The 27,484-nt window shown below is 63.5% G+C and overlaps 1 protein-coding gene across 1 annotated transcript; it reads left to right on the top strand.

Annotated features, from left to right (window-relative positions):
- Positions 1-115: 115 nt before the first annotated feature.
- Positions 116-26,873, top strand: PITPNM1 (phosphatidylinositol transfer protein membrane associated 1). Its single transcript, XM_045015405.1, has 24 exons — positions 116-338; positions 2,369-2,461; positions 2,602-2,816; positions 3,259-3,380; positions 3,984-4,208; positions 4,896-5,207; positions 5,969-6,064; positions 6,379-6,486; positions 7,821-7,882; positions 8,303-8,547; positions 10,419-10,608; positions 10,897-11,004; positions 11,431-11,591; positions 12,004-12,191; positions 18,229-18,399; positions 18,750-18,899; positions 19,361-19,509; positions 19,706-19,816; positions 20,206-20,322; positions 23,646-23,794; positions 24,090-24,239; positions 24,398-24,581; positions 25,284-25,412; positions 25,718-26,873. Exons 2-24 carry the CDS (start codon positions 2,384-2,386, stop codon positions 25,970-25,972), a joined length of 3,675 nt encoding a protein of 1,224 aa, XP_044871340.1. The 5' UTR covers positions 116-338; positions 2,369-2,383; the 3' UTR covers positions 25,973-26,873.
- The last annotated feature ends 611 nt before the right edge of the window (positions 26,874-27,484 follow it).

The following is a 27,484-nucleotide window of genomic DNA, read 5'->3' as shown; positions in this document are numbered from 1 at the left end:
CCTCTCCTGCCCCCTGCGGTTCCCTCCCCCCACGGCTCCCTCCCCCGGGTTCTCCCCCCCCCCGCGCTTTCCCCTCGGGCTCGCTCCGCTCCTCCCGCCCCTCGCTCCCCCCGCACCGAGCCGGCCGCCGGAGGGGAGGGGAGGGGAGGGGGGGCGGCGGTGACGCGGGCAGGCAGCGAGCGGAGCCGAGCTGAGCCGAGCCGAGCGCAGCGGCCGGGCTGCAGCTGCCGAGCCCCGCGAGATGCTCCACTGCGCGGCGCGGAGGGGGCCGCGCTGCAGCAGCCGCGGGACGGCGAGGGCCCGGCTGGTGCAGTGAGAGCAGCCCGCGCCGCCGGCAGGTGGGACGGGACCGCCAGGGGGCGGGGGCGACCCGGGCGGGAACGGAGCGCGGGGCCTTGGCCTCTAGGGGGCGCCGACTGCGACATGATCGGAGGGGGGCGGCATGGGGCAGGGGCCTTTCCCCCTCTAGGGGGCACTGGGTGCAATCTCACGGGGGGGCGATGGGGCAGGGACCTTTCCCCCTCTAGGGGGCACTGGGTGCAATCTCACAAGGGGGCGATGGGGCAGGGACCTTTCCCCCTCTAGGGGGCACTGGGTGCAATCTCACAAGGGGGCGATGGGGCAGGGACCTTTCCCCCTCTAGGGGGCACTGGGTGCAATCTCACAAGGGGGCGATGGGGCAGGGACCTTTCCCCCTCTAGGGGGCACTGGGTGCAGTCTCACAAGGGGGCGATGGGGCAGGGACCTTTCCCTTCTAGGGGGCACTGGGTGCAATCTCACGGGGGGGCGATGGGGCAGGGACCTTTCCCTTCTAGGGGGCACTGGGTGCAATCTCACGGGGGGGGGGGGCGATGGGGCAGGACCTTTCCCCTCTAGCAGACACTGGCTGCAACCTCATGGGGCAGGGACCTTTCCCCTCTAGGGGGCACTGGCTGCAACCTGACCCCGGGGGTGGGGGAATGGGGAAGGGATCTTTCCCCTCTAGGGCGTGCTGGCTCTGATCCAGGCCTAGGGCAAGGGACTGGCTGGCTCAGGGGGTAGCAAGTGGGACACCAGGCCTTTCCCTTCTAGGGGCGCTGGCTGGGAATTGCCCCCCCAAGAAAAGGCTGGGGCGTCCCATTGCTGGGCTCTAGTCAGTAGCTGCCTGTGGTGAAACTGGAAGGGGGGTTCAGGCTGGGTGGGAGGTGTTGGTATCCCAGACCCATGTGCTTGCTGTTGGCGGGAGAAGAATTGGTGGCCCGAGTGGAGGGGAGGTTTGGTGCCCAGGTGTGGGGAATGTGGGGCAGGAGGTTTAATGCCCCAGGCGGAGGGGGAGAGAGAGAGAGTGTGTGTGTGTGTGTGTGAGAGAGAGAGAGAGAGAGAGAGAGAGTGTGTGTGAGAGAGAGAGAGAGAGAGAGAGGTTTGGTGGCTCAGGCAGGGTCTGTAGGGGGAGGTTTGGTGCCCGGGATCATGCAGGGGCTGAGTGGGGGAGGTTTGGTGGCCCAGGTCCAGGCAAGAGTTGGCGAGGGAGGGGAGGTTTGCTGCTCTGGGCCCAGGTGGGAGTTTTGGGGAGGGGTGAGGTTTGGTGCAGAGGCCCAGGTGGGAGTTGGGGTGGGGTAGGTTTGGTGCCTCAGGCAGGGGCTGCAGGGGAAGGTTTGGTGCCCTAGGCCCAGGAGAGGGTTGTGGGGCAGGAGGTTTGGTGGCCCAGGCTCTAGCAGGGGCTGTGGGGGAAGGTTTGGTGCCCCAGGCCCAGGTGGGGGGAATGTGGGGTGGGAGGTTTAGTGCCCTAGGCCCAGGCGGAGGTGGGCTGTGTGGGGAGGAGGTTTGGTGCCCCAGGCTGTAGCAGGGCCTGGGTGGGGAGGTTTGGTGGCCCAGGCCCAGGCCCAGGCCCAGGCTAGAGTTGTGTGGGGCAGGTTTGCTGGCCCAGGCCATGGGGCTGCGGTGCCCACACTGCTGTGTTCCCTTGGGTCCAGGAGCAGCGCCCCCAGCAGCCTTGGGCTGCCAGTAGCATCCAGCTAGTTTTGGGGTTGGAGCTGGACAGGGACCCAGGAGTCCTGTCCCTTGATGATGCAGGGCTGGGCAGGGTGAATGCAAGAGGACCTGACAGCGTGCGTGTGTGTGTGGGGGGGGGCAGTGGGGGGAATGCCCCCCCACCCTCTTCCCCCCCCCATTCCCTGCGCATCACCATGGAAACGCATCAGGCAGGTTGGAGTTTTAAGCAGGTCACATGAGGATTTGCTTCTTGTTCCCCATCCCTCATCCTGTGGGCCAAGCAGCCAGAAGGGAGAGAGGAGGGTTGGGGCAGGAGAGGAGCAGGGATGGCCCCCCGGGGCGGGGGTCTGTGCAGGGGAGGGGCAGTGGGGCTCTAACTCCTCGCCCCTGTCCGCAGGCCCCACCAGTCACCATGCTCATCAAGGAGTATCACATCCTGCTGCCCATGAGCCTCGAGGAGTACCAGGTGGCCCAGCTCTATATGATCCAGGTGAGGGGAGGGGTCTGTGGGTGCAGAGCGGGCTCTGGGTGCAGAGCAGGGACTGGGAGGGTCGGCACTGGGGGGGCGGTTGGGGTGGGACTGGCGCCAGGGCCCAGGTTGGAACCAATGGGTCAGTGTCTCCCCTCCAGAAGAAGAGCCGGGAGGAATCCAGCGGGGAGGGCAGCGGGGTCGAGATCCTGGCCAACCGGCCCTACAGCGACGGCCCGGGAGGCAGCGGCCAGTACACCCACAAGATCTACCACGTGGGCTCCCACATCCCCAGCTGGTTCCGTGCCCTGCTGCCCAAGGCTGCGCTGCAGGTGGAGGAGGAGTCGTGGAACGCCTATCCCTACACGCGCACCAGGTGCAGCATGGCGGGGGGAGGGACAGGGGGTGTCAGGCCAGCTGAGGGGCATGCAGGGTGGAGGGCAGGGAGCAGAGGAACATTGGTAGCAGTTTTCAGGGGCCTGCCCCCTTGCCCTTGCTGTGTGGGTCTGTCGGGATCACTCGTTCTGGGGCCGTCCCAAAGTCCCTTGCAGGGCCAGGGGACTGGCACAGAGCAGGGGACAGCCTGCATCGCTGTGAGGCCCCACCTCATGCTGCACTGATGGCCCCAGGGGGTGGGATGTGGGGTGGGGCAAGACCAGGGGAGAAGCTGTGTGGGGTGGGGCTGGTGCAGGCCTGGAGTGGGGAGACTGAGGCAGAGGAGGAGGTGGGTAGGGGTGGGGCAGGGGCTGGTCAGAGCTGGGACAGGCAGAAGCTGCCCATTTTCATCCCCCTGTTCCCCCGTCTCTCCCATCTCCCAGATACACCTGCCCCTTCGTGGAGAAGTTCTCCATCGAGATCGAGACCTATTACCGGCCCGACTCCGGCAAACAGACCAATGTCTTCAACCTCACGGCGGCCGAGAAGAGGCAGCGGATTCTGGGTAAGCACTGCTCGTGGGGACACCCGATACTGGGTGGGCCAGTCTGCGCCTTCGCGCTCGGGGCACCTGGCGCCGGCGCAGCCCCGGTGCTGCTCTACCAAGACGGTGAGGAACAGAGCCGGCCCCCAGGGGAGGGAGCCCATGACCTGCCCAGGCTGTGCTCTGTGCTGGGACATGGGGCACAGACCTGCCACACAAGTGCCTTAGTTGTACGGGAGCTCGGTGCTGGGGCAGGTCTGGCGGGTGGGGCCCAGGGGCTGGAGCCTGGAGAGCTCCCGTTGTCTTGAGCCCTGCTGCTCCCGTGTGCTCTGTCCCAGAGTGCTGTGGGGCAGGGAGGGCAGAGTGCTGGGAGGGCGGGAGTTCTTCCCACTCCTCCACCCACTAATCTCCCTCCCTTCTGTGCACCCCCCCCCCCCCACACACACTGCTGCAACCCCCCTGTTCCATTGCTCTGCAACAAAAACCTTGGGGGATGGGCCCCCAGAGCATTGTGGGGACTGAGGCAGGTATTTTCCCTGTCCCTGGGGGGCTGCAGTGGGTGAGACCCCTGGCACTGGGGCAGGCAGGCGCCGTGTGTGGGTGCTGACTCCCTGCTGCCCCCAGACACCATTGACATTGTGCGGGACCCCATCTCGCCCAACGAGTACAAGGTGGAGGAGGACCCCAAGCTGTATCGCTCGGCGAAGACAGGCCGGGGGCCGCTGGGCGACGACTGGCTGGAGGGGGCCATGGCTGCCGGGCCCCTCATGTGTGCCTACAAGCTATGCAAGGTGGAGTTCCGCTACTGGGGCATGCAGTCCAAGATCGAGCAGTTCATCCACGACGTAGGTGAGTCCCCGGCCCCAGTCCCCCCCCCCATGGCTTCCCTGCCCCTTAGCGCTGCCCCGGTGCTGCCCCCGCCCGCCCCTTAGCCTCCAGCCCAGTGGCGCTGCCTCCCATACCCAGCACTGCCCCTTAGCATCGTGCTTCCCCGCTCCAGCACTGCCCCTGCCCCCCCCCAACCCCCTGGCATTGGGATGACCCCCTGATGCTGCTCCCAGTGACTCCCCAGCCTCCTGGGGGGCCCAACCAGAGGAAGGGGAGCTGTTCACACAGCCTGCTGGGTCACACTGATGTAGCAGAGCCCTGGCAGGGGGACCCCAATTCCTTGATCCCCCCCCCATGGAGGCTGCACAAGCCCTGGCATGTACATTAGGCCACTCTGGCTCAGGCTGGGGGAGGGGTGCTCTGGCTGGGGGAGGTGGTCGCGGAGGGGTGCTCTGGCTTGGACTTGGGGTGCTCATGGGGGAGGGGTGCTCTGGCTCAGAGTGAGGTGGGGGTGGAGGAGCAATGCTCTGGCTGGGAGGGTGGTGGGGGAGGGGTGCTCTGGCGGGGGGGTGCTCTGGCTCTGGCTGGGCGTATTTGTGCGGGAGGGGTGCTCTGGTGCGGGAGGGGAGTTCTGGCTCCGGCTGGGGGGGGGGCACCGGGGGAGGGGTGCTCTGGCTGCGCCGCACTCCCCTGCCCCTCGCCCCACAGGGCTGCGCAAGGTGATGCTGCGGGCGCACCGCCAGGCCTGGTGCTGGCAGGACGAGTGGACGGAGCTGACCATGGAGGACATCCGGCAGCTGGAGGAGGAGACGGCCCGCATGCTGGCCCAGAAGATGGCCAAGTGCACCGAGGCCGAGGAGGCGGCGGCTGCCCCCAGCGCCGAGGGCCGGGCCGAGCTGGGCAACGCCGACGGGCAGGACCGAGCTGAGGGGCAGGGGCCGCCCGACGCCTCCCCCGACGACGCCTTCGCCAAGCAGTGGTCCTCGTCCTCCCGCTCCTCCTATTCCTCCCAGCACGGAGGTGAGGGGGCCCGGGCGGGGGTGGGTGCTGGGGCCTGAGGGGAGTGAACTGGCTGGGGCAGGAGCGGGACGAGGGGTCTGGCAGGAGGTGGGGGTGCTCGGGGTGGAGGTGTTGGCATGGGGTGGGGGGGGAGCTCTGGCTGGAGGGTTGCCAGGGGTGCTGCAGGTAACAGGGTGGGGCTGCTGGCAGAGGCACTGGGGGCAGAGGGGTGGGGTCTGCAGAGGTGCTGGGGGCTGGGGTGCTCGGGGAACAGGGTGGTGCTGGCAGAAGTGCTGGAGGACAGGTACTCGGGGGAAGGGTGGGGGTGCTGGCAGGGGCACTGTGGGGACAGAGTGCTTAGGGGGAGGGGTGGGGCGCTGGCAGGGGGGCCGGGCATTCAGGGGGAGGGGTGGGGCGCTGGCAGGGGGGCTGGGTTATGGGGCATTCGGGGGAAGGGTGGAGGTGCTGGCAGGAGCACTGGGGGACAGAGGCGCTCGGGGGAAGGGGTGGGGTGCTGGCAAGGGGGCTGGGGCATTTGGGGGATGGGTGGGGTGCTGACGGGGGGGCCGGGGGCTGGGGCATTTGGGGGATGGGTGGGGGTGCTGACAGGGGTGCTGGAGGACAGTGGCGCTCCGGCAGAGGGGTGGGGTGCTGGCTGGGGGATGGGGCATTCAGGGGGAGGGGTGGGGTGCTGGCAGGGGAGCTGGGGTGGGATGCTGGTGGGAGAGCTGTGGGGAGGGCTCCCCAGTCTCTGGTATCTGACCCCCGTCCAATCCCCCCAGGGGGGGTATCTCCCCAGAGTCTCTCAGAGTGGCGTATGCAGAACATCGCACGGGACTCGGAGAACAGCTCAGAGGAGGAATTCTTCGATGCTCATGGTACGGAGGGTGGAGGGGAGTGGTCCCCATTCCTGGCGGTTGGTGCGCCTAGAGGGGGTCTCCCATTTCTCAGAAAGTATCTCTGCTGCAGGCGTACCTTATTCCTACTGGCAGGTGTGCAAGTGGAGTCCTGCATTCCTGGGGGATATCTCTGCTGGGAGGTCCCACATTCCCAGGGGTGCGTGCAGGGGTCCCCCATTCCCAGGGGCAGGTGCAAACAGAGTCTCCAATTCCCACGGGTGTCTCTCCCGAGGGTCCCTCATTCTTGGGGGGTGTCTCAGTGTCTCAGTCTCATGACACACCCTCCCCTCCAGAGGATCTGTCTGACAGTGACGACGTCTTTGCCAAGGAGATGACCAAGTGGAACTCCAACGACTTGCTGGACACGCTGGACCGACCAGGCGAGCTGGATGAGGGGCTGGGTAAGCGTGGGGCAGGGGGAGGATCAGGGCAGGGTAAACACAAGAATGGCCATACTGGGTCATACCAAAGGTCCATCTAGCCCAGTATCCTGTCTGCCGACAGTGGCCAGTGTCAGATGCCCCAGAGGGAATGAACAGGACAGGGAGATCCCCTGTCGCCCATTCCCAGCTTCTGGCAAACAGAGGCTACGGACACCATCCCTGCCCATCCTGGCTAATAGCCATTGATGGACCTATCCTCCATGAACGTATCTAGTTCTTATTGGAATCCTGTTATAGTCTTGGCCTTCACAACATCCTCTGGCAAGGAGTTCCACAGGTTGACTGTGTGTTGGGTGAAGAAATACTGCCTTAGGTTTGTTTTAAACCTGCTGCCTGTTAATTTCATTGGGTGACCCCTAGTTCTTGTGTTAAGGGAAGGAGTAAATAACACTTCCTAAAGGACAGGGAAGTGGGAGGGTGCGGGGCAGGATAGGGTTGGGGGACAGGACAGCAGGAGGATAGGGGTGGTGAGGGAAGTAGGGCTTCAGGTGGGCAGGGAGGCAGGAGGGTGGGGGTTGGGATAGTGCAGAGCAGAGGTCGGCAACCTTTCAGAAGTGATGTGCCAAGTTTTCATTTATTCACGGTAATTTAAGGTTTTGCGTGGCAGTAATACATTTTACATTTACAGGGGCCGGCAGCTGGGACCCCAGACTGGCAGCAGGCTGAGCGGACCGGCGGCTGGGACCCCAGGCCGGTTGCGGGTTGAGCGGCTCAGCCCGCTGGCGGTTTGGCGTTCCGGCCGCCGGCCCTTGGCTGCCGGGGTTTCGGCTGCCGTCCCCGCTCAGCCCGCTGCCGTCCCGGGGTTTCGTCCATCCAGGCTAGCGGTGGGCTGAGCAGGGCCGGCGGCGGGGACCCCAGGCTGGTTGCGGGCTGAGCGGCTCAGCCCGCTGGCGGTTTGGGGTTCCGGCCGCCGGCCCTTGGCTGCCGGGGTTTCGGCTGCCGTCCCCGCTCAGCCCGCTGCCGTCCCGGGGTTTCGTCCATCCAGGCTAGCGGTGGGCTGAGCAGGGCCGGCGGCGGGGACCCCAGGCTGGCAGCAGTGTGCCACAGTAAATCAGCTCGCGTGCCATAGGTTGCCAACCCCTGGTGTAGAGGAACAGGGTGGCGTGAAGGTGGCAGGTTGCATGGGGGGAGGGTGGGAGGCAGGGGAGTGGGTCAGAGCCCACAGGGCGAATGCCGGGGTCCCCGTGGTCCACCTCAGCACCCCAGGGTAGCAGGGTTGGGATCCAGCAGCTGGGCCCGGCCCCTAGGGCACCTCCCACGCCAGCACGCTCACCCGGGCTTTGTCTGTGCAGGGGACGGGACCGGTGTGGCCAAGCCCAGTGGCAGTGGACTGACCGGGGCCAGCTTTGCTGAGGTGTGTGGCCCCCTGCCCTGGCCCCGGCCCTGCCCCCCACCCCACCCCACCTACGACCCACCTGGCGCTGCCTTCAGCCCTGCCACCTGTCTTGTCTCACCAGCCCCAGCCCCACCCCATCTGGTCTGGCCCTCTCCTTGCAACCCAGATGCCACTAGGAATCACCAGCCATGGCCACCCCCGACCCCAGCGGGCAGCAGAGCTGGCTGCTCACAGTCCCGTGTGCCTAGGGCAGCTGCGTGGGGCCAAGTGGGGGCTCTCTGCCCCCAGCCCAAAGCTGCATAACTTGGCTAACCTGGCGTTCAGGGAGGTACTTCCCAAGCTTCTCCAAGGGGCACCATTATCTCCCCACCCCACCAATTCCCCCCCGCCATGGGCACCTGTCCCTGCCTGCCCCACTGACAGCATGTCTCCCCGCAGGGTGGCTCTGCGGAGAGCGTGGCGCAGGCCTGCCGAATCCACGCGCTGTTCCTGATCCTGCACAGCGGGAACATCCTGGACCAGGGTGCGGGCGAGCCGGGCTCCAAGCAGGCTGACGTGCAGACGCTGGCCGCCACCTTCGACGCCGTCGCCCGCGTCCACTTCCCCGAGGCGCTTGGCCACGTGGCGCTGCGCCTGGTGCCCTGCCCGCCCATCTGCGCCGCCGCCTACGCCCTGGTCTCCAAGTATGTCCTCCCTCCTGCAGGGGGCGCTGCCTGCAGTCAGGGCTGGCCCCTGGGCCCCAGTGGGGTGCTAGGGGAGCTCTGCTGCAGGGAGTAGGGTGGGGACTCCATCGGGGCGCTCTGCCTCAGGCAGTGCGGGCTCTAGCATGGCGCTAGGGGGTGCTGCACTCCCGTATCAGCAGATGAGGTGCCTGCTGGGCGTGGTGTTGCCCAGTCCTTTGTCAGGGTGAATAATAATTGCATTGATTGCCAGTTGATACTAATGTAATGAACTGGGGGTACTAGGGGTCTCGTCCCAGAACCAGGCTCCACAGAATTAAAACTGACAATTCAGTAGCTCGTAGGGAGCTGCGGGTGAATGGCAAAGCCCCTCCTGCTGAGGGCAAAGCAAAGCCATGGCAATTTCTAGTCACGCAGTCCACAGACAGCAAAGCTTCAAACCCCACACAGATAGCAGGACATTTGGTGCTATTCCCTGCGTGTGCTCATCTACTCACACCCTTCCTTGGGGAGCTGGTGGGGAGACAGAAAGGAGCAGCCGTGTCCCAAGGAGTCCGATGGTCCAGACCCCAGATGCCCAAAGGTCGGTGGGAGATAGCAGTGGAGAGTTGAAGGGTCACGGATGAAAAGCTAGGCACCACGCGTGTGGCGTGGCCTGTTACAGAGCCTGGGCAATATCACGAACATTCGTTCGGATGCCCAGCCCCCCGTGTCCAAATCTACCTTCCTCACCCTTGTAATACTGGGGTGTCCTTATCCTGTCGGTTAACACATCCGTTCCCTTTAGCTCGTGTCATATAGGTCACCTATTCCTAGGGCCCTACCAAATTCACGCTCTGTTTTGGTCAATTTCATGGTCATAGGATTTTAAAAATCATAAATTTCATGATTTCAGCTATTTAAATCTGAAATTTCACGGTGTTGTAATTGTAGGGGTGCTGACCGAAAAAGGAGTTGTGGAGGGGTCATAAGCTTATTGTAGGGGGAGAGGGGGTTGCGGTATTGCTACTCTTAGCTTCTGCACTGCTGGGCAGCTGGAGAGCGGCGGCTGCTGGCCGGGAGCCCAGCTCTGAAGGCAGAGCCGCCGCCAGCAGCAGCGCAGGAGGAAGGATGGCATGGTATGGTATTGCCACCCTTCCTGCTGGGCTGCTGCCTGCAGAGCTGGGCCCTCAGTCAGCAGCCGCTGCTCTCCAGCCGCCCAGCTCTGAAGGCAGCGCAGAAGTGAGGGTGGCAATACTGTGACTCCCCCTAAAATAACCTTGTGACCCCCCCCCCCGCAAATCCCTTCTGGGTCAGGAACCCCAGTTTGAGAAACGCTGGTCTCCCCCATGAAACCTGTATAGGACAGGGTAAAAGCACACAAAATCCAGATTTCACGGGGGAAGACCAGATTTCAAGGTCCATGACACATTTTTCATGGCTGTGAATTTGGTAGGGCCCTACCTATTGCTCAGGCAAGTTGGTGGTTAGACATCTGCCAGCGATTCTGTCCCAAAACACCCCAGCTCCTGCGGTCACCTGGTACCGTTGTGTCCCAACTCTCTCTCGAGCAAGCTATTCCCAGCTCCCCAAACCTCGGGTAACGGTCGGGCCATTTCCTCTATGCTGAGGGCCATAGGCCTACTTTACTCATGCGAACTTGCTGAGGCCATTGTCTTACAGGACACAGGCCTGTGGGTTCCTTGTGTTACTGCTGAGCTAAATCAAAGGCTCCATGGGCTACTGTGGGTGGTGGTCCAGGGTGCGGAGCCCTGCCCTGCTGCCTGGGCCATCCCTCAGCTGGCATGGGAGGGGCTGCCTTCCGGCAATGGCACAGGGCTGTGGGGGTCTCCGGGCAGCAGCCGCCTCTCTCACCACTAACCCCTCATCCCCAGCCTCAGCCCCTACAGCCATGATAGGGACAGCCTGTCCAGCAGCCAGGACCACATCCCACTGGCCGCCCTGCCCCTGCTGGCCACGTCCTCCGGGAGCTACCAGCACGCCGTGGCCACCACCATCACCCGTGCCAACCAGGCCCACAGCGCCTTCCTGCACTCCCCTGAGGGTTCCGGCTTCTGCGGCCAGGTCGGGGGGGGCGGCGCTGGGGGAGGCGAGGGGGGGCACAGTTGGGAGGAGAGTGGGGATCAGGGTGGGGGTTGGCTGTGGGGAGTGGGATGGGGGAGTTGTGAGGATGGGGGTCTCTGGCTGTAGGGGGGCACTGTGAGGAGTGGGGGTTGGTGGCTCTGGGGGACGTTGTGGGATGGGGGGCTGTTGGGAAGGGGGCAGCAGCTGTGGGAGTGGTGCAGGGCCGGGTGGGCCACGGCTATGGGGCGTGGGGTCCCTCCCGGATCTGACGGTCCCTCCCTCCAGCAGGTGGTGCTGATCGGTGACTGCGTGGGGGGCATCCTGGGTTTCGATGCCCTGTGCCAGAGCCGGGCAGGCACTGCGGGGAGCCGGAGCAGCAGCCGCCGGGGCAGCCTGGTGAGTGCCTGGGCCCCTCTTTGCCAAGGGAGCTCGGGGGGCTCTGGCAGCCCCTCTGTAGGATCCCCCACTTTCACATCACTCCACACTGCCCCGTACCCCCCCCCCCCAGAGCGCTGGAGCCTGCTGGGCTGTCTGTGACCCCGACCCTTTACGTGGTGGGGAGGGACCAGCAGCTCAGGGAGCCCTGGTCTGGGGTGGGGACGGGCCTCTGAGGGGTGACAGGGTCCAGGGCATGGAGGGCCCCCTGAGGGGGGACGGTGCCCGCAATGGGTAGGGGGTGGCGCTGCTCCTGTGATGGGTGGGTTGGGATTCCCGCAATGGGGTGGGTGGCACTGGCCCAGTGAGGGGTGGGGTGCCTGCGATGGGGTGGGTGGCACTGACCCCATGAGGGTGCTGCTCTCTCACTGCTCACCCACTTCCCAGACCATGGAGCCAATCTCCCCGGAGCTGGGCAGCAGGAAGGACCCGCTAGCCGAAGGGGCAGGGGGGACGGGACAGGCCAGCCCCGAGCCCGGGGTGCTCCCGCCCCCCCAGGAGCAGAGCAACGTGGACTCTGTGAGCCAGCAGCACAATTTCCTGTGCAGGTGAGAGCACCCGGGGTGGGGGAGGGCTGCCCTCAGTGGGTGCAGGGGGAAGGCATGGGGGGGAGAGAAGGGGGAGGGGTGACCCCTCCACAGGATGCCACTGGCAGGATTGGAGCAATGGCTCTAGGCCCCATGGCACGGCTCACCCCAGTCGGGGGCAGGACATTGACAGCTGCACCCCAACCCCATGGGAGCAGCACCATGTGGACATGCACAGAACCAGACCCCTGCCCTGGGGCCAGATAGGAGCCGGTGCCCCATGGAGGGCAAAGACCCCCTGAGCTATTCCCCACTCCCCGAGCCTGCCAGTCCCCCTGCCCTGGGGCTGGATCAGAGCCAGTGCCCCCTGGAGGGGAAAGGCCCCGTGTCCCGTCCCGGTGCCCACTGGAGCCTGCTCTTCTGTCCTCTCCAGCCTGCAGGCCAGCGTCCCCCAGGGGGAGGTGGAGCTGCGGCGCAGCAGCTACTCCTCGGGCTCAGCGCTGGACGGGGGCGAGGGCACGGCCGCCCGCCTCGACTTCAAGGTGTCCGGCTTCTTCCTGTTCGGCTCGCCGCTGGGGCTGGTGCTAGCGCTGCGCAAGACGGTCATGCCAGCCTTGGATGGTGAGGGTCCCCCCGCGCCAGCCTGCCCCGGCCCCTGTACCCCCACAGAGCTCCCCCAGGGCCGGCACCGGGCCTCCTCTCTTCCTCCAGCACTGACCCGCCCACGCTCCCCCGGTGCAGGCACTCACTCCCCCAACACACACACACACTTACACCCCCCCGGCGCAGGCACTGCCCCCTCCCCCCCAACACACACACACACTTACACCCCCCCCGGCGCAGGCACTGCCCCCCTCCCCCCCAACACACACACACACACTTACACCCCCCCCGGCGCAGGCACTGCCCCCCGCCCCCCCCAACACACACACACACTTACACTCCCCCCGGTGCAGGCACTGCCCCCCTCCCCCCAACACACACACACACTTACACCCCCCTGGCGCAGACACTCCCCCCCCCCCAACACACACACACACTTACACTCCCCCCGGCGCAGGCACTGCCCCCTCCCCCCCAACACACACACACACTTACACTCCCCCCGGCGCAGGCACTGCCCCCTCCCCCCCAACACACACACACACTTACACCCCCCCCGGCGCAGGCACTGCCCCCCTCCCCTCCAACACCCACACACCCACTTACACCCCCCCCGGCGCAGGCACTGCCCCACGTCCCCCCCAACACACACACACACACACTTACACTCCCCCCGGCGCAGGCACTGCCCCCTCCCCCCCAACACACACACACACTTACACCCCCCCCGGCGCAGTCACTGGCCCCCTTCCCCCCCAACACACACTCACACACACTTACACCCCCCCCGGCGCAGGCACTGCCCCCCTCTCCCCCCAACACACACACACACACACTTACACCCCCCCGGCGCAGGCACTGCCCCCCTCCCCCCCACCACACACACACACACTTACACTCCCCCCGGCGCAGGCACTGCCCCCCTCCCCCCCCAACACACACACACACTTACACTCCCCCCGGCGCCGGCACTGCCCCCCTCCCCCCAACACACACACACACTTACCCCCCCCGGGCGCAGCCACTCCCCCCCCCCAACACACACACACACTTACACTCCCCCCGGCGCAGGCACTGCCCCCCTCCCCCCCAACACACACACACACACTTACATCCCCCCCCGGCACAGGCACTGCCCCCTCCCCCCCAACACACACACACACTTACACCCCCCCGGCGCAGGCACTCCCCCCTCCCCCCAACACACACACACACTTACACTCCCCCCGGCGCAGGCACTGCCCCCCTCCCCCCAACAAACACACACACACACTTAAACCCCCCCTGGCGCAGGCACTGCCCCCCTCCCCCCCAACACACACACACACTTACACCCCCCCCCCCGGCACAGGCACTGCCCCCCTCCCCACCCACACACACCCAAACACTACAACCCCCCCCTCGGGACAGGCACTGCCCCCCTCCCCCCCCACACACACACACACACTTACACTCCCCCCGGCGCAGGCACTCATCCCTCCCCCCAACACACACTTATACCCCCCCCCCAGCGCAGGCACTCCCCCCCCCCCCCCCCAACACACACACACACTTACACTCCCCCTGGCGCAGACACTCCCCCCCCCAACACACACACACACACTTACGCTCCCCCCGGCGCAGGCACTGCCCCCCTCCTCCCCAACACACACACACACTTATGCCCCCCCCCGGCGCAGGCACTCACCCCCCCGCCCAACACACACACACACTCTTACACTCCCCCCGGCGCAGGCACTCACCCCCCCCCCCAACACACACACACACTTACACACCCCCCAGCGCAGGCACTGCCCCCAGCACAGATTTCCAGGGGTTTCAGTGCCCCGGCTGTTACCCAGTGTGAGGGTAACTATGCCCACGGCCATGCCTGTGTCGACGTTCCCTTAGTGCACCAGGCCCTCGGCTCAGCTTTTTCCAAGGGCGAGGCCTGTGGCTTCAGCCCCTGAGACTGGGCCCTGCTTCTCCCCGGGGCTCCCCAGCGGGTCCCTGTGAGCTCAGGCCCCTGGCAGAGCAATGGGCCCCGCAAGGACCTGCAGGGAGAGCGTGTGCCTTCTCCCACAGTCAGCATTCGGCAGGCCCCTGGAGGCCACAGATAGAAAGACAGGTGAAGACACTGTCCAGCTGGCCCGGCCATGGCCCCTCCACCCCAGCCGAGCTGCCCTGCGATCCCTTTGCTGGCTCTCTCCCCTGTCTTTGTCCATCCCAGGTGAGAGGTGCTGAGTCTCCCCAAAAGCCAGCTCTTATCCCAGCCACATGAAACTTTCAGTCCCTGGTCCGGCTCCTGCTGAGCTCACGTGTGCCGCCTGCCAGCTTCCTTGGATCGGTGTCAGTTGTTTGGTCCTTGGGGCTCTTGTGGAATGGGTCAGTTTCAGGCAGTCCTTTACCCCACCGCACCCCCTTCGTACCACCCCAGGGAGGGACGTGACACAACACCTCGGGTTCCCTGCTCTGCCCCAGGAGCAGCTTAACCCTTTTGCTCCCGTTGGGTACCGGCCCCATGACAAGTCAGTCACTGCTGTGCAGATCACTCATCAAAATACTGCAGAGAATTCCCACTTCGGCACATCAGCCTACTGCAGAGCTTCACTAGCCCTAGACTTAGAAAGGCCTGTCTAATCCCGAGCCTAGATCTCCCTTGCTGCAGGTTAAACCCACTGCTTCTTGCCCACCTTCAGTGGGTGTGGAGAACAGTCCTGGTTATAACAGCCCTTAGCATAGCTGAAGACCATTATCAGGTCCCGCCTCAATCTTCTTTTCTCAAGCTTGAGCATGCCCACTGGGAGTCTCTGTCCCCGGTCACAGCCGCACTGGTTCCGCGTCCTCTCGCGTTGCCTGCCAGGCATTCATGGAACCACATCCGGTCGCTGGGCCCTCCCTCTGCTCATCAAAAGATAGTCCTCAGCATCATCTTCAGGGTCCCATAAAACCTCTCCACCCGCCCGTTGGACTGAGGGTGCTATGCAGAAGTCTGGTGGTGTTGGTACAGATTGATAAATTAAAAAGTAGTAATTCACCAGCACCAGATGGCATTCACCCAAGAGTTCTGAAGGAATTCAAATATGAAATTGCAGAACTCCTAACTGTGATCTGTAACCTATGATTTAAATCAGCTTCTATACCAGATGACTGGAAGGTAGCTAATGTAATGCTCAGCTCCAGAGGCGATCCTGGCAATTACAGGCCGGTAAGCCTAACTTCAGTACCAGGCAAATTGGTTGAAACTGTAGTAAAGAACAGAATTATCAGACTCATAGATGAACATGATGTGTTGGGGAAGAGTCAGCTTGGCTTTTGTAAAGGGAAATCATGCCTCACCAATCTACTAGAATTCTTCGAGGGAGTCAACAAGCATGTGGACAAGGGGGATCCAGTGGATATAATGTACTTAGATTTTCAGAAAGCCTTTCACCAGGTCCCTCGCCAAAGGCTCTTTAGCAAAGTAAGCTGTCGTGGGATAAGAGGGAAGGTCCTCTCATGGAGCAGGAACTGGTTAAACGATAGGAAAAACAAAGGGTAAAAATAAATGGTCAGTTTTCACAATGGGGAGAGGTAAATAGCGGGGTCCTTCATGGATCTCTGCTGGGACCAGTGCTGTTCCACATGTTCATAAAGGATCTGGAAAAAGGGATGAGGTGGCAGTTTGCAGATGATATAAAATTACTCAGTATAGTTAAGTGCAGAGCTGACTATGAAGAGCTACAAAGGGATCTCATAAAACTGGGTGACTAGGCAACAAAACGGCAGATGAAAGACAATGTTGATAAGCACAAAGTGCGTTGGAAAACATAATCCCAACTGTGCATACAAAATGATGGGGTCTAAATTAACTGTTGCCACTCAAGAAAGAGATCTTGGAGTCATTGTGGATGGTTCTCTGAAATCATCCACTCAATGTGCAGCGGCCGTCACAAAAGCAAACAGAATGTTAGGAACCATTAGGAAAGGAATAGATAAGACAGAAAATATAATGCCACTATATAAATCCATGGTACGTACACACCTTGAATACTGCGTGCAGTTCTGGTCACCCTATCTCAAAAAAATACATTAGAATTGGAAAAAGTACAGAGAAGGGCAACAAAAATGCTTAGGGGTATGGAACAGCTTCCATACGAGGAGAGATTAAAAAGATAGGGACTGTTTTGATTAAGGGGGGATGTGATAGGTCTATAAAATCAGGAATAGTGTGGAGAAAGTGAAGAGGGAAGTGTTGTTTACCCCTTCACATAACGTAACATAACCAGGGGGTCACCCAATGAAATTAATAAGCAGCAGGTTTAAAACAAACCTAAGGAAGTGCTTCACACAATGCACGGTCAACCCGTGGAACTCGTTGCTGGGGAATGTTCTGAAGGCCAAAAGTATAAGTGGGTTCAAAAAAGAATGAGATAAGATCATGGAGAGTAGGTCCATCCCTGGCGATTAGCCAAGGTAGTCACAGACGCAACTAAACTGACCACCAGAATGTGGAACTGGATGATGGGATGGATCACTCGAAAATTGCCCAGTTCTGTTCATTCCCTCTGACGCATCTGATACCAGTCACTGTTGGAAGACGGGATACTGGGCTAGATGGACCGTTGGTCTGACCCAATGTGGTCGTTCTTATGACCCACAAGCACCAGAGAAAGGTTGACATGCAATTAGCCCCCTGGCTAGTAACTGCCTTGCTGGGGTAGCCCACTGCCCAGGGTAGCGAGTGGTGACATACGCCACCACCAGAATGTATTTCTTCCCTGAGCGGGGGGGCTGTGCTGTGGGCCCCATGCCGGCAGCCACCTTCCGAAAAGGTTCCTTTTGGGACTGTTCATAGTCCCCCCCTCCCGGTTGGCCACGTGGCCCAGGAAGGGTGTGAGGCTACGCAGCCCACCTGCAGGGGGATCCGGTTCACAGGCTGCCTCGGAGGGAAAGGATGCACCTTGAACAGGGTCACCGATCCAGCATCTCTGTCCCAGTGGATCTCTGCCGCACAGCCTCGTGCTCCTCAGGCCTCCATTGCCAGGGCCTGCTTCCCCTGCTGCTCTGGCTGCTTGCCCCGCTAAGCCTGGGTGACCAGATGTCCCGATTTTTGGGTCTTTTTCTTATATAGGCTCCTATTACCCCCCACCACTGTCCTGATTTTTCTCACTTGCTGTCTGGTCACCCTAGCTCAGCCAGCTCCTGCCGCTGCAGCCCCGGCCCTGCTCTAGTTCCTGGGCTGGGGCCACTGCGGCTGTCACCCTTGGGTTCTCGCCTCCTCTGGGGCGTCTGGGTCTCCATTCCCGGCGGCTGGTGGATTGGGTCACTCAGAACCTCGCCTGGGATGGAACCAGGGTTCTTTGCCGGATGGTCCTGGAGCAGGCCCCCCAGTGTCTGCACTGCTCTGCCATCTACCCCGGAGGGAGTCGTTTAGATGTCACTTCTGCCGTTTCTTTTTTCATAGACTCCTGATTCCCAGGCCAGAAAAGCCCATTGTGATCAGCTAGTCTGACCTGTCTAGTACAGGCTGGAGACTGGCCCCAAAATAACTCCGAGAGCAGAGTTTTTACAACGAACGTCCCATCTTGATTTAAACAGCGGAGAACCCACCGCAGCCCTCGGCAAATTGTTCTAAGCTGGTTTCTGTTGCCAGGGCCACTTGTTGCGGGAAATGACTGCTGCGTACAGCACCCACCGCTGCCACCAAGCTGGCACGGATTTCCAGGGTCTCTGGCACCCCTGCTTCTCCCCGTGGCGAGAGGGGGCCCCCTCATTCCCCTAGGTGCTGATCCCACCCCCTGAAACATTTGTTCCCCTGCTGCGCCCCCCCCCAGTGCAGGGGCCTCTCTCCCCTGTTTTGCTCACTCCCCCTGGATTGCTCACATCCCCCCTAGGCACAGGGGCTGCTGCCCCCCTGCATCACTGCTCCCCTCCCCTGCACTGCTCACTCAGTGGGTGACCCTTCCCGCATTGCTTGCTCACCCCCAACTCCCCCCCCAGCCGAGGTGCAGGGGCTGACCCCTCCCCGGCATAGCTCACTAACCGCGTCCTCCCCCTCCCCCGGCGCAGGCATTTAACCCTCCTGTCCCTGCAGTGGCCCAGATGCGCCCGGCCTGCGAGCAGATCTACAACCTGTTCCACGCAGCCGACCCCTGCGCCTCGCGCCTGGAGCCCCTGCTGGCCAAGGCCTTCCACGCCGTGCCCCCCCTGGGCGTGCCTCGCTACCAGAAATACCCGCTGGGCGATGGCACCTCTGCACTGCTGGGTGAGGGCTGGGAGCGGGAGGGGAGGGCAGGATCCCTTTGGGGCAGTCTCATTGGGAGCATGGGGTCCCCAGGGGCTGGGGGTAATATTGTGGGGTAAGGGGGGGACAATGGGGTTTGGGGGTTGCCTCTGGGATGTCCCCTTGAGGTGGGCGAGTGGGGGATGTGACAGTGGAGGTTAGGGGGTCCCTCGGGGCCAGTGAGGGTTAAGGGGGCCCCTCTGGGATGTCCCTTGGGGGGCAATAGGGGACAGAGGGGTTTGGGGGTCCCCTCTGGGTTATCCCTCGGGTCTGTGGGGGGCAGGGTCCCTGGGGTTGCTGTGCTCACCCTGCTCTCTCTCTCCCTGGCTCAGCTGAGGCCCTGCAGACTCATTCCACCCTCTTCCTGGGCGACTTGGAGCTGACGGCGCCCACCACCCCTACCAGCTGCTTTGGGGGCTTCTGGAGAGGCAGCGAGACAGGAGAGCCCCCCGCTCCTTCCAGCACCAGCGAGGTCGTCAAGAGTGAGTGCGACCCCTCCCCCATCCACCTAGATCCTTGCCTACCCCCCCCGCCGCAGCACCAGCAAGAGTGACGTGGGGGAGTCGGGGGGACGGAGCATTGAAGGGGGTACAAGACAGGAGGCTGTGGGATATGGGGTAGGTCTGGGGTGCTGGGCTGCAGGGCAGGGGGTGAGGGGTAGGGGCAGGTCGGGTGAGGGATGCAGGGTGGAAGGGGCAGAGTACAGGGCAGGTCTTGGGTAGGGGGGAGCAGTGTAGAAGGTGAGGGGGTAGGGGACAGGCCGGGGAGGGGGTACCGGGTGGAGGGAGTGGGGTACATGTCAGTCTGGGGAGGGGGTACTGGGCGGAGGAAGCGGGGTACCGGTCCAGTCTCTGGAGAGGGTACTGGTCCAGTCTGGAGTGTGGGGGCCGGGCGGAAGGACCGGGCCGGGGTACGAGTTCTCCTGACACCGCTCTCCCCGCAGTCCTGGAGCGGTGGTGGGGCCCGAAGCGGATTGACTACTCCCTGTACTGCCCCGACGCGCTGACCGCCTTCCCCACCATCACCCTGCCGCACCTCTTCCACGCCAGCTACTGGGAGTCCTCCGACGTGGTAGCCTTCATCCTGCGCCAGGTGTGCTGGGGGGGGATCCGGGAAGGGAGGGGCCAGAGGGCCTGGGGGCAGGGTCTGCAGCACAGAGGGTGTCGTGAGCATGGTGGGGAGCGAGCAGTGGCCGGTGCCCTGTGGCCGGGGGGCTGGTGCCTAGCGACGGGGAGGGGCGTGGGCGGTGGCCGTGGCTGGGGGCGCTGAGGCCGTGCTGCTCTTGCAGGTGATCGAGAAGGAGCGCCCCCAGCTGGCGGAGTGCGAGGAGAGCTCCATCTACAGCCCTGCCATCCCCCGCGAGAAGTGGCAGCGCAAGCGCACACAAGTGAAGATCCGGGTACGCGGCCTCCACCCGCCCGTGCCCGAGCTGGGGGGTGACGGGGGCCTGGGCAGGAGATGGTGCTGCTGGGGTGGGTGGGCAGAGGAGGGCGGTGGGGGCCCAGGCAGAACGGAGGGGGCAGGGCTCTGGGGGGAGCGAGCGGGGAGGTGGCGATTGAGTCATTGGGTTGATGGCCGGGTTATGTCATTGGGGTGATGCAGAGTCAGCAGTAAATCACTGGGCCGGGCTCCTGGGGCACGGGGCTCTGGACGGGAGGCTGGACTCAGCCCCAGCTGGGCTGCCTAAGCTCAGGCCGGCCTCCCTGGGACAGGGGGCAGAGACCCCAGCAGCCCTTTGGGGGTGGGGGGAGGAGCCACCGCCACTGACCCCCCTGCCCTGCCCCGCAGAACGTGACGTCCAACCACCGAGCCAGCGACGTGATCGTGTGCGAGGGGCGGCCCCAGGTGCTGAGTGGGCGCTTCATGTACGGCCCCCTGGACGTGGTGACGCTGACTGGGGAGAAGGTACCGGCGCTGTGGGGGAGAGGCTGGGAGGGTGAACCTGGCACTAGTGCCCTGGGGTGCCATGCAGCTGTGGACTCCGTTCCTGGCTCCCTCCCTCTGTCTGCCAGTCCAAGGCCAGAGCCCCGGTCTCCCCAGCTGGCATTCCCTGCTGTTCGCTGGCCACTGGGGTTCTCTGCTTGCATTCTCCGCTGGTCTGGGTCGGTTTCGCCCAGGCCTCTGATGACCCATTCTTCCCCCGCCCCGCCAGGCAGTGTGTGACACAAACACCTCAAGCCTCCTTCCCCCCCCCCCCAGGCAGTGTGTGACACAAACACCTCGTCTCCTGCTCCCCCCCCAGGCAGTGTGTGACACAAACACCTCGTCTCCTGCTCCCCCCCAGGCAGTGTGTGACACAAACACCTCGTCTCCTGCTCCCCCCCCAGGCAGTGTGTGACACAAACACCTCGTCTCCTGCTCCCCCCCCCAGGCAGTGTGTGACACAAACACCTCAAGCCTCCTTCCCCCCCCCCAGGCAGTGTGTGACACAAACACCTCGTCTCCTGCTCCCCCCCCCCAGGCAGTGTGTGACACAAACACCTCGTCTCCTGCTCCCCCCCAGGCAGTGTGTGACACAAACACCTCAAGTCTCCTTCGCCCCCCCCCCCCAGGCAGTGTGTGACACAAACACCTCAAGCCTCCTTCCCCCCCCCCACAGGCAGTGTGTGACACAAACACCTCAAGCCTCCTTCCCCCCCCCCACAGGCAGTGTGTGACACAAACACCTCGTCTCCTGCTCCCCCCCCAGGCAGTGTGTGACACAAACACCTCAAGTCTCCTGCTCCCCCCCCACCCCAGCAGATTTAACCCTTTTGCTCCCATTGGCCAGCAATGCAAAGTACAGAGGGAAACACTTCGGACTCATAAAAACGTTAGAAAAGGAGTCCATCTGGGAGCCCCAGCAGGTGCGGAGTGTGTGGGGGGGTCTGTTTGGGTGCCTCAGCAGGTGTGGGGGGGTCTGTCTGGGTGCCTCAGCAGGTGTGGGTTGGGGGGGGGTCTGTCCGGGTGCCCCGGCAAGTGTGGGGGGGTCTGTCTGGGTGCCCCAGCAAGTGTGGGGTGCGGGGGGTCTGTCTGGGTGCCCTGGCAGGAGCTGCCCCCATGTAAGCATGAGTGGAGCAGTCAATGTTGTGAATTTGCCATGGTGCTGGTTTGATTTTAAAGCTGAAATCTAACGAACTGGGTTTGCCTCTTTGGTGGGTGCTGTAGCCGATATTCCAGTGGAAGCTGAGAGGAGAACCCCTTTTACTGAGCCCAGGGAGCCTTAGCTACTGATGAGCACTGGCCTCTTCTCAGGTCAGCGCTCACCTCGGACAGCATCTCTCACAGCAGGACACTCAGTTATTCCCAACCAACCCGTTTAGTAACTGGCCAGAGCCACCTTAGCATACAAGCAGCAGCGCACCACTTTCGCGTAGCTACAACCAGCGTTTCAGGTCTAGCCCGCACAGCCTTGCGAGCGGTACCGTAGGGTTGAGGACGAGCGGTGAGACCCAGGAGCAATGCAGAGCACCTGGGTTTCTTTATAATCATCACTCACAGGGCCGGCTCCAGGCACCAGCCCAGCAAGCAGGTGCTTGGGGCAGCCAACGGAGAGGGGCGGCACGTCCAACTCTTCGGTGGCAATTTGGCGGCGGGTCCCTCACTCCCTCTCGGAGGGAAGGACCAGCTGCTGAATTGCTGCCGAAGACTGAAGCGGCGGCAGTAGAGCTGATCGTGACTGTGGCTGGTTTTTTTTTTTGTTTGTTTTTTTTTTTGCTGCTTGGGGCGGCAAAAACCCTGGAGTCAGCCCTGATCACTCAGCAGTTCTACCGCCCCGAACGTATGGACACCCCTGCCCAATATTTCACCCAGGAGGAAGGAAGCACTTGCTGTGCTCCCTGCTATGGGAGTGGATTGGTCCCAGAGCAACCAGCTTAGACAGCAGACCTGCTTCACGTTAGAGTTCAATCCTCGGGCCTACAAAGAAGAGCACGCAAAACACAGTAGTTAAATCCAGCACATGGCTACCCGAGGTATTGCTGGGGCATGTAGACTCAACAAGCCAACCTGCAGCTATTTCTGTTAAAGAACAGAGGGGAAATGAAATCTTACCACTTCTTCTCCTGCGAACCCTGGGCTGGGGGCGAGTCGTTCATCTCTTGGTGCTGGGACTGTGGCCGAGGGGAGAAGCTGCCCACGAGGGTTCAGCTACCTCTGGGGTCTCCCGGGGTGACCTCGGTTTTATATGCCACCTTCCAAATTGCTCTGAGCTTTCCAGCTCTCAGTTCCTCTGCTGTCCAGCAGATGGCGGTGGTGTCTGACACAGTGCAGAGAGAGAGGGGGTGTTGCTTTGATTCATGGCCAGGCCTGGTTCATAATTAGCCCAGCCGGGCTCCCCGCTCTTGAGCAATTTCTCTTAATGTTCTGGAGTCCGGCCCTGGTGAGGGGGCCTCTCACCCACGCTCCATGTGCTGTGCCGTGCTGGAGGGAGAGCTCAGTGGTTTGAGCATTGGCCTGCTAAGCCCAGGGTTGTGAGCTCAATCCTTGATGGGGTGATTTGGGGATTTAGCTGGGGATTGGTCCTGCTTTGAGCAGGGGGTTGGACTAGATGATCTCCTGGGGTCCCTGATTCTATGAATTTCCGTCACTCTTAGAGAGCCCCAGTCACTTCCAAAGCGCACACACCAGATCCTTGCAGTCTGGTGGGCCCAATCCCCCAGCCCCAGGTGATCCCTGATACCTTTGCAGGTATACCTGAGACATCCCAGGGAGGAACCCGAGGGAGGGTTGGTGAGGAGAGGGGCGGCTCTGTCTCCCAAGGCAGACGGCTGCACACCAGCCTCAGGAAGGGCTGGCCGGTTGAGACTTCTTGGGCTCTCAGGAACTTTGTTGGGTCACCCAGCAAGCCGTTCCCAGCTGCCTTAAACGTACCTCTTCTCCCCTGGCCCTTGGCTCACACCTGGGAGCAGCTGCTCTTCTCGTGTCCCCTGGCAGGGGCTCTTAGCTGGGCGTCTCGCCCATGAGTGAACTAGGCCAGTCCTGGGGGTGCGGGGGTGACAGCAGCGGGGGGATCCCTGCGCAGGTATCACTCGCCTTGCCGGGGAACAGTGTCATTTAGCTTTAGCTTAATTCCACACTCCGAGAGGCAGCCGGGCTGTCCAGACGAGAGGTCTCGGCCGCTCCGAGGGGAAGCTGGGCGTTCGGGGGCTGCGCCTGCACAGGGCGATCTCGGCTCCTGGCTAGGCCGGGGAGCCGCGAGAGCGGTGGCTGTTAAGAGCCGACGTTACCGTCTGTGTGGCTCCCCGCAGGTGGACGTCTACATCATGACGCAGCCGCTGTCGGGGAAGTGGCTGCACTACGGCACCGAGGTGACCAGCAGCAGCGGGCGCCTGGCCTTCCTCATCCCGCCCGACAAGGCGCTGGGCATCGGCATGTACCCCGTGCGCATGGTGGTCAGGTGAGACCCCCGCCCCGCCTTGCCCGGCCCGGGTGCATGCGATCCTGGGAAGGGGACGTACTGAGGAGTGGGGCTGTACCAGGAGCCTGGCAGGGAGAGCCCTTGCGGGGAAAGCAGTGTTGGGAATGGGTGAGGGGAGGCTTTTGGAGCTCGGGGCCCCCTCTGGGCAAGGATTGCGGGACACCCCCCTCCCCCGCAGTGTGTGTGAGGAGGAGGGGGAGATCTATGTGCGGGGGTGGAGGTGTCTGGGCTCCCCTGTCCCGCTCGGTCCCTGATGCCCCCCGCTCCCGTGCAGAGGGGATCACAGCTACGCCGAGGCCTTCCTGACGGTGGTGGCACGCAGCACCGAGGCGGTTGTCTTCAGCATCGACGGCTCCTTCACGGCCAGCGTCTCCATCATGGGCAGCGACCCCAAAGTGCGGGCAGGCGCCGTCGACGTTGTGCGGTAGGTGACCCCCCCCCCAGGTAAACCTCCCACTCCAGTGCCTACGCCCAGCCACCCTCTACCACCCTGCTAACCCCCTTCCCGCTGCTGTCCTCTCAGCTCCTGCCCCACCCCAGCTCCCCACGGCCCCCTGTGATGCCCGTGTCGTGTCACCCCAGGCACTGGCAGGACTCGGGGTACATGATCATCTATGTGACGGGGCGGCCTGACATGCAGAAGCACCGCGTGGTGGCCTGGCTGTCGCAACACAACTTCCCGCACGGCGTCGTCTCCTTCTGTGACGGCCTCACCCACGACCCCCTGCGCCAGAAAGCTGCCTTCCTGCAGAGCCTGCGCACTGAGGTGAGGCCTGCACCCAGCGCCGCAGGGGACAGGGCATAGCCAGGGTTTGGGAGTGGCGGGGGGCAGGCCAAGCTGGGGCTCAATCAGTGTCAGGAGCGGGGTGGTGCAAGGGGGCAGGGTTTGGGTGGTGTGAGGGGTGGAGCTTGGGAGGCACCAGGGGGCGGGGCTTGGACAGCATGAAGGGGTGGGGTTCATGCGGCATGAGGGGGTGGGGCTCAGGTGGTGCGAGGGGATAGGACTTGGGATGGCACGAGGAGGTGGGGTATGGGGGTGGGGCTCAGGCGGTGCGAGGGGGCGGGACTTGGCACGAGGAGGTGGGGCTCGGAGTATGGGGGTGGGGCTTAGGCGGTGCGAGGGGACGGGACTTGGCACGAGGAGGTGGGGCTCGGAGTATGGGGGTGGGGCTCAGGCGGTGCGAGGGGGCGGGACTTGGCACGAGGAGGTGGGGCTCGGAGTATGGGGGTGGGGCTCAGGCGGTGCGAGGGGGCGGGACTTGGCACGAGGAGGTGGGGCTCGGAGTATGGGGGTGGGGCTCAGGCGGTGCGAGGGGACGGGACTTGGGATGGCACGAGGAGGTGGGGCTCAGGTGGTAGGGGGCAGGGCTCAGGTGGTACTAGGGGGCGGGGCTCGGGCAGCAGGAGTGGGAAGGGCTCGGGTGGCACGAGGAGGCGGGGTGCCAGGCTGAGTACCCATGTGCTGCAGGCAGAGGTCACCATTGTGGCTGGCTATGGCTCCACGAAGGACATCTCGGTCTACAGCTCCCTGGGGCTCCCGCCCACCCAGATCTACATCGTCGGGCGCACGGTCAAGAAGTTCCAGAACCAGTGCCAGGTACGCGGGCACCAGGGGGGACGAGCTGCGGTCCCCGGAGACGGGACTGGCTGGCTCAGGGACTGGGACATGGGGCCTTTCCCCTCTAGCGGGCCCTGGCTCTGGGCTGGCCCCAGGGCAGGAGACTGGCTGGCCCAGAGGGGTGGGGAACGGGACACGGGAGCCTTCCCTTCCAGAGGGCACAGTGCCCCTGGGCCAGAAGGGGTGGGAGGCAGTGGGGGGTCTGGCATGGGGACAGTGGGGGCTGGGCCCCAGCGCTCCCCCGTCCGTCTGTCCCCACGCTCGGTCCGTGCGTCTGTCTGCAGTTCCTGTCCGAGGGCTACGTGGCGCACCTGGCCCAGCTGGAGACGGCATCGCTGGCACATTCGCCCAAGGGGGCACCGCGGCCCACGCTGGGCAAAGGCACCTACGGCTGCCCCGCCCCCGTCGACTTCCTGCGCAAGCAGAGCCAGCTGCTGCGCTCGCGGGGGCAGAGCCAGGCGGAGCGCGAGGGGGGGCCCCCGGCAGCGCCCCGCGCCAAAGCCCGCAGCATCAGCCTCAAGCTGGAGAGCGAGGAGTGAGCCCCCTGCAGCTTCCCGACCTGGAGCAAGCGCCGAGCCCGCACGAGGAGACGAGGGCGCCCGGCACGGAGAGGGAGCTCCCGACGGGACCACATGCTGCACTGCAGCCCCGGCGCGGGGCGAGAACTGTGCGTGGGGGCCCGAGGAGCCCCCCAGCACTAGGCATGGCCTGCCCCCACCCCCCTGGGCTCCTCTCCCCCACCCACAGCCCACTGCTCTCTTGGGCATGGCCTGCCTGCTACCCCCAGCTCCCCCAGCCCTGGGGTCCCCTCCCCCACCCAGGGCCCCCCCTGCTCCCCCAGCCCTGGGCCCAACCCGCCCCCCCCCAGCTCTGCTGGTGCCCCTCAATCCCAACCCACACACCTCTGCCAGCCCAGCCCTGAGACCCCCTTGTTGCCCACCCGGCTCTGTCTGGGAGTCTGTGGCTGGGTTTCCCAGGGGAAGGGTGAATCGCGGCTGGGAATTAGGGGGTTGGGCCTCTCCACCTTGCCCCCCATGCAAGGCCTAGATCTGGCACATTTGCCCCTGGGCCCTGCTGTCCGCATCACAGCAACTGGGAGGAGGTGCCAGCTGCCCCTGTCTCTGGGCAGCCCCTGTGCCCCGTGGCCTGCATGACCCAGTCCCCCTGCACAGAGACCCCACCCAAGCACCCAGCCCCAGCTGTGTCCTGTGTGATGCTGGATCCCAGAATCACAGGGCCAGACGGCCTGGGCGCAAGTTTAGCCCACATCCACCCCGCTGGGCACGTTACACCCCCACCCAGCGGCAGGGGGGCTTGTTATTTATTTTTGTTGGTGTCAGAGTTAGTGAGGCAGGGAGGGGCCAGGCCCAGAGGAGGCAGGGCCTGGTGGGGGAGGGGCTGGAAGGATTCATGACTTTTTTTTTTTAAATTGTGTAAATGTGGAATAAAAATGTAAAAATAAATAAACAGAGAATGGTACAAACAAGAAGGGCTGGTTCCTGGGGGCGGGAGAGGGGTATACAGGGCGGCAAGGGGGGGGCCAGAAATTTATTTGACTGGAGTGTTAAAATCACTGGTGATAACCTATTCAGCCGGGAGCGAGGCCGGGGGGGGGGGGGGGGCCGAGTCTTGTCAAAGCTGGGATTAGCTGATAACTCAGAAGAAAATGATCTCGACTGCTCATGCCTACTGTCTGTTTTTCAACCGGAACGCCCGCTCGTAGAGGAAGCAGTGTCATATCTCCCCTCTGGCTCCTACGCGGAGGAGCAGCCAGGTGGCTTGGCACGCTGCCCCGTCTGCAGGCACCGCCCCCACAGCTCCCATTGGCTGTGGTTCCTGGCCAATGGGAGCTGTGAGGGTGGCGCTTAGTGCAGGGACAGTGTGCAGAGCCCCCTGGCTGCCCCTATGCGTAGGAGCCAGAGGGGGGATATGATGCTGCTTCCTGGGAGCCGCATGGCGTAGAGGGTAGCGGAGAGCCACCAGGATCCCTTTACGAGCAGGTGTTCCAGTTGAAAAACAGACACCTGCTCCCCCTACCCCCATCCCAGTGC

This window comes from Mauremys mutica, chromosome 4 (genome assembly GCF_020497125.1).
Source record: "Mauremys mutica isolate MM-2020 ecotype Southern chromosome 4, ASM2049712v1, whole genome shotgun sequence".
Taxonomy (NCBI): Eukaryota; Metazoa; Chordata; order Testudines; family Geoemydidae; genus Mauremys; species Mauremys mutica.
This window is presented reverse-complemented; position numbering and strand designations above follow the sequence as displayed.

Coding starts and splice junctions, on each gene's coding strand:
- PITPNM1 (XM_045015405.1), top strand. CDS start 2,384: ATGCTCATCAAGGAGTATCACATCCTGCTGCCCATGAGCCTCGAGGAG. Junction 11,592..12,003: donor CAGCACAATTTCCTGTGCAG/GTGAGAGCACCC, acceptor TGTCCTCTCCAG/CCTGCAGGCCAGCGTCCCCC. Junction 18,400..18,749: donor TGGCACCTCTGCACTGCTGG/GTGAGGGCTGGG, acceptor TCCCTGGCTCAG/CTGAGGCCCTGCAGACTCAT.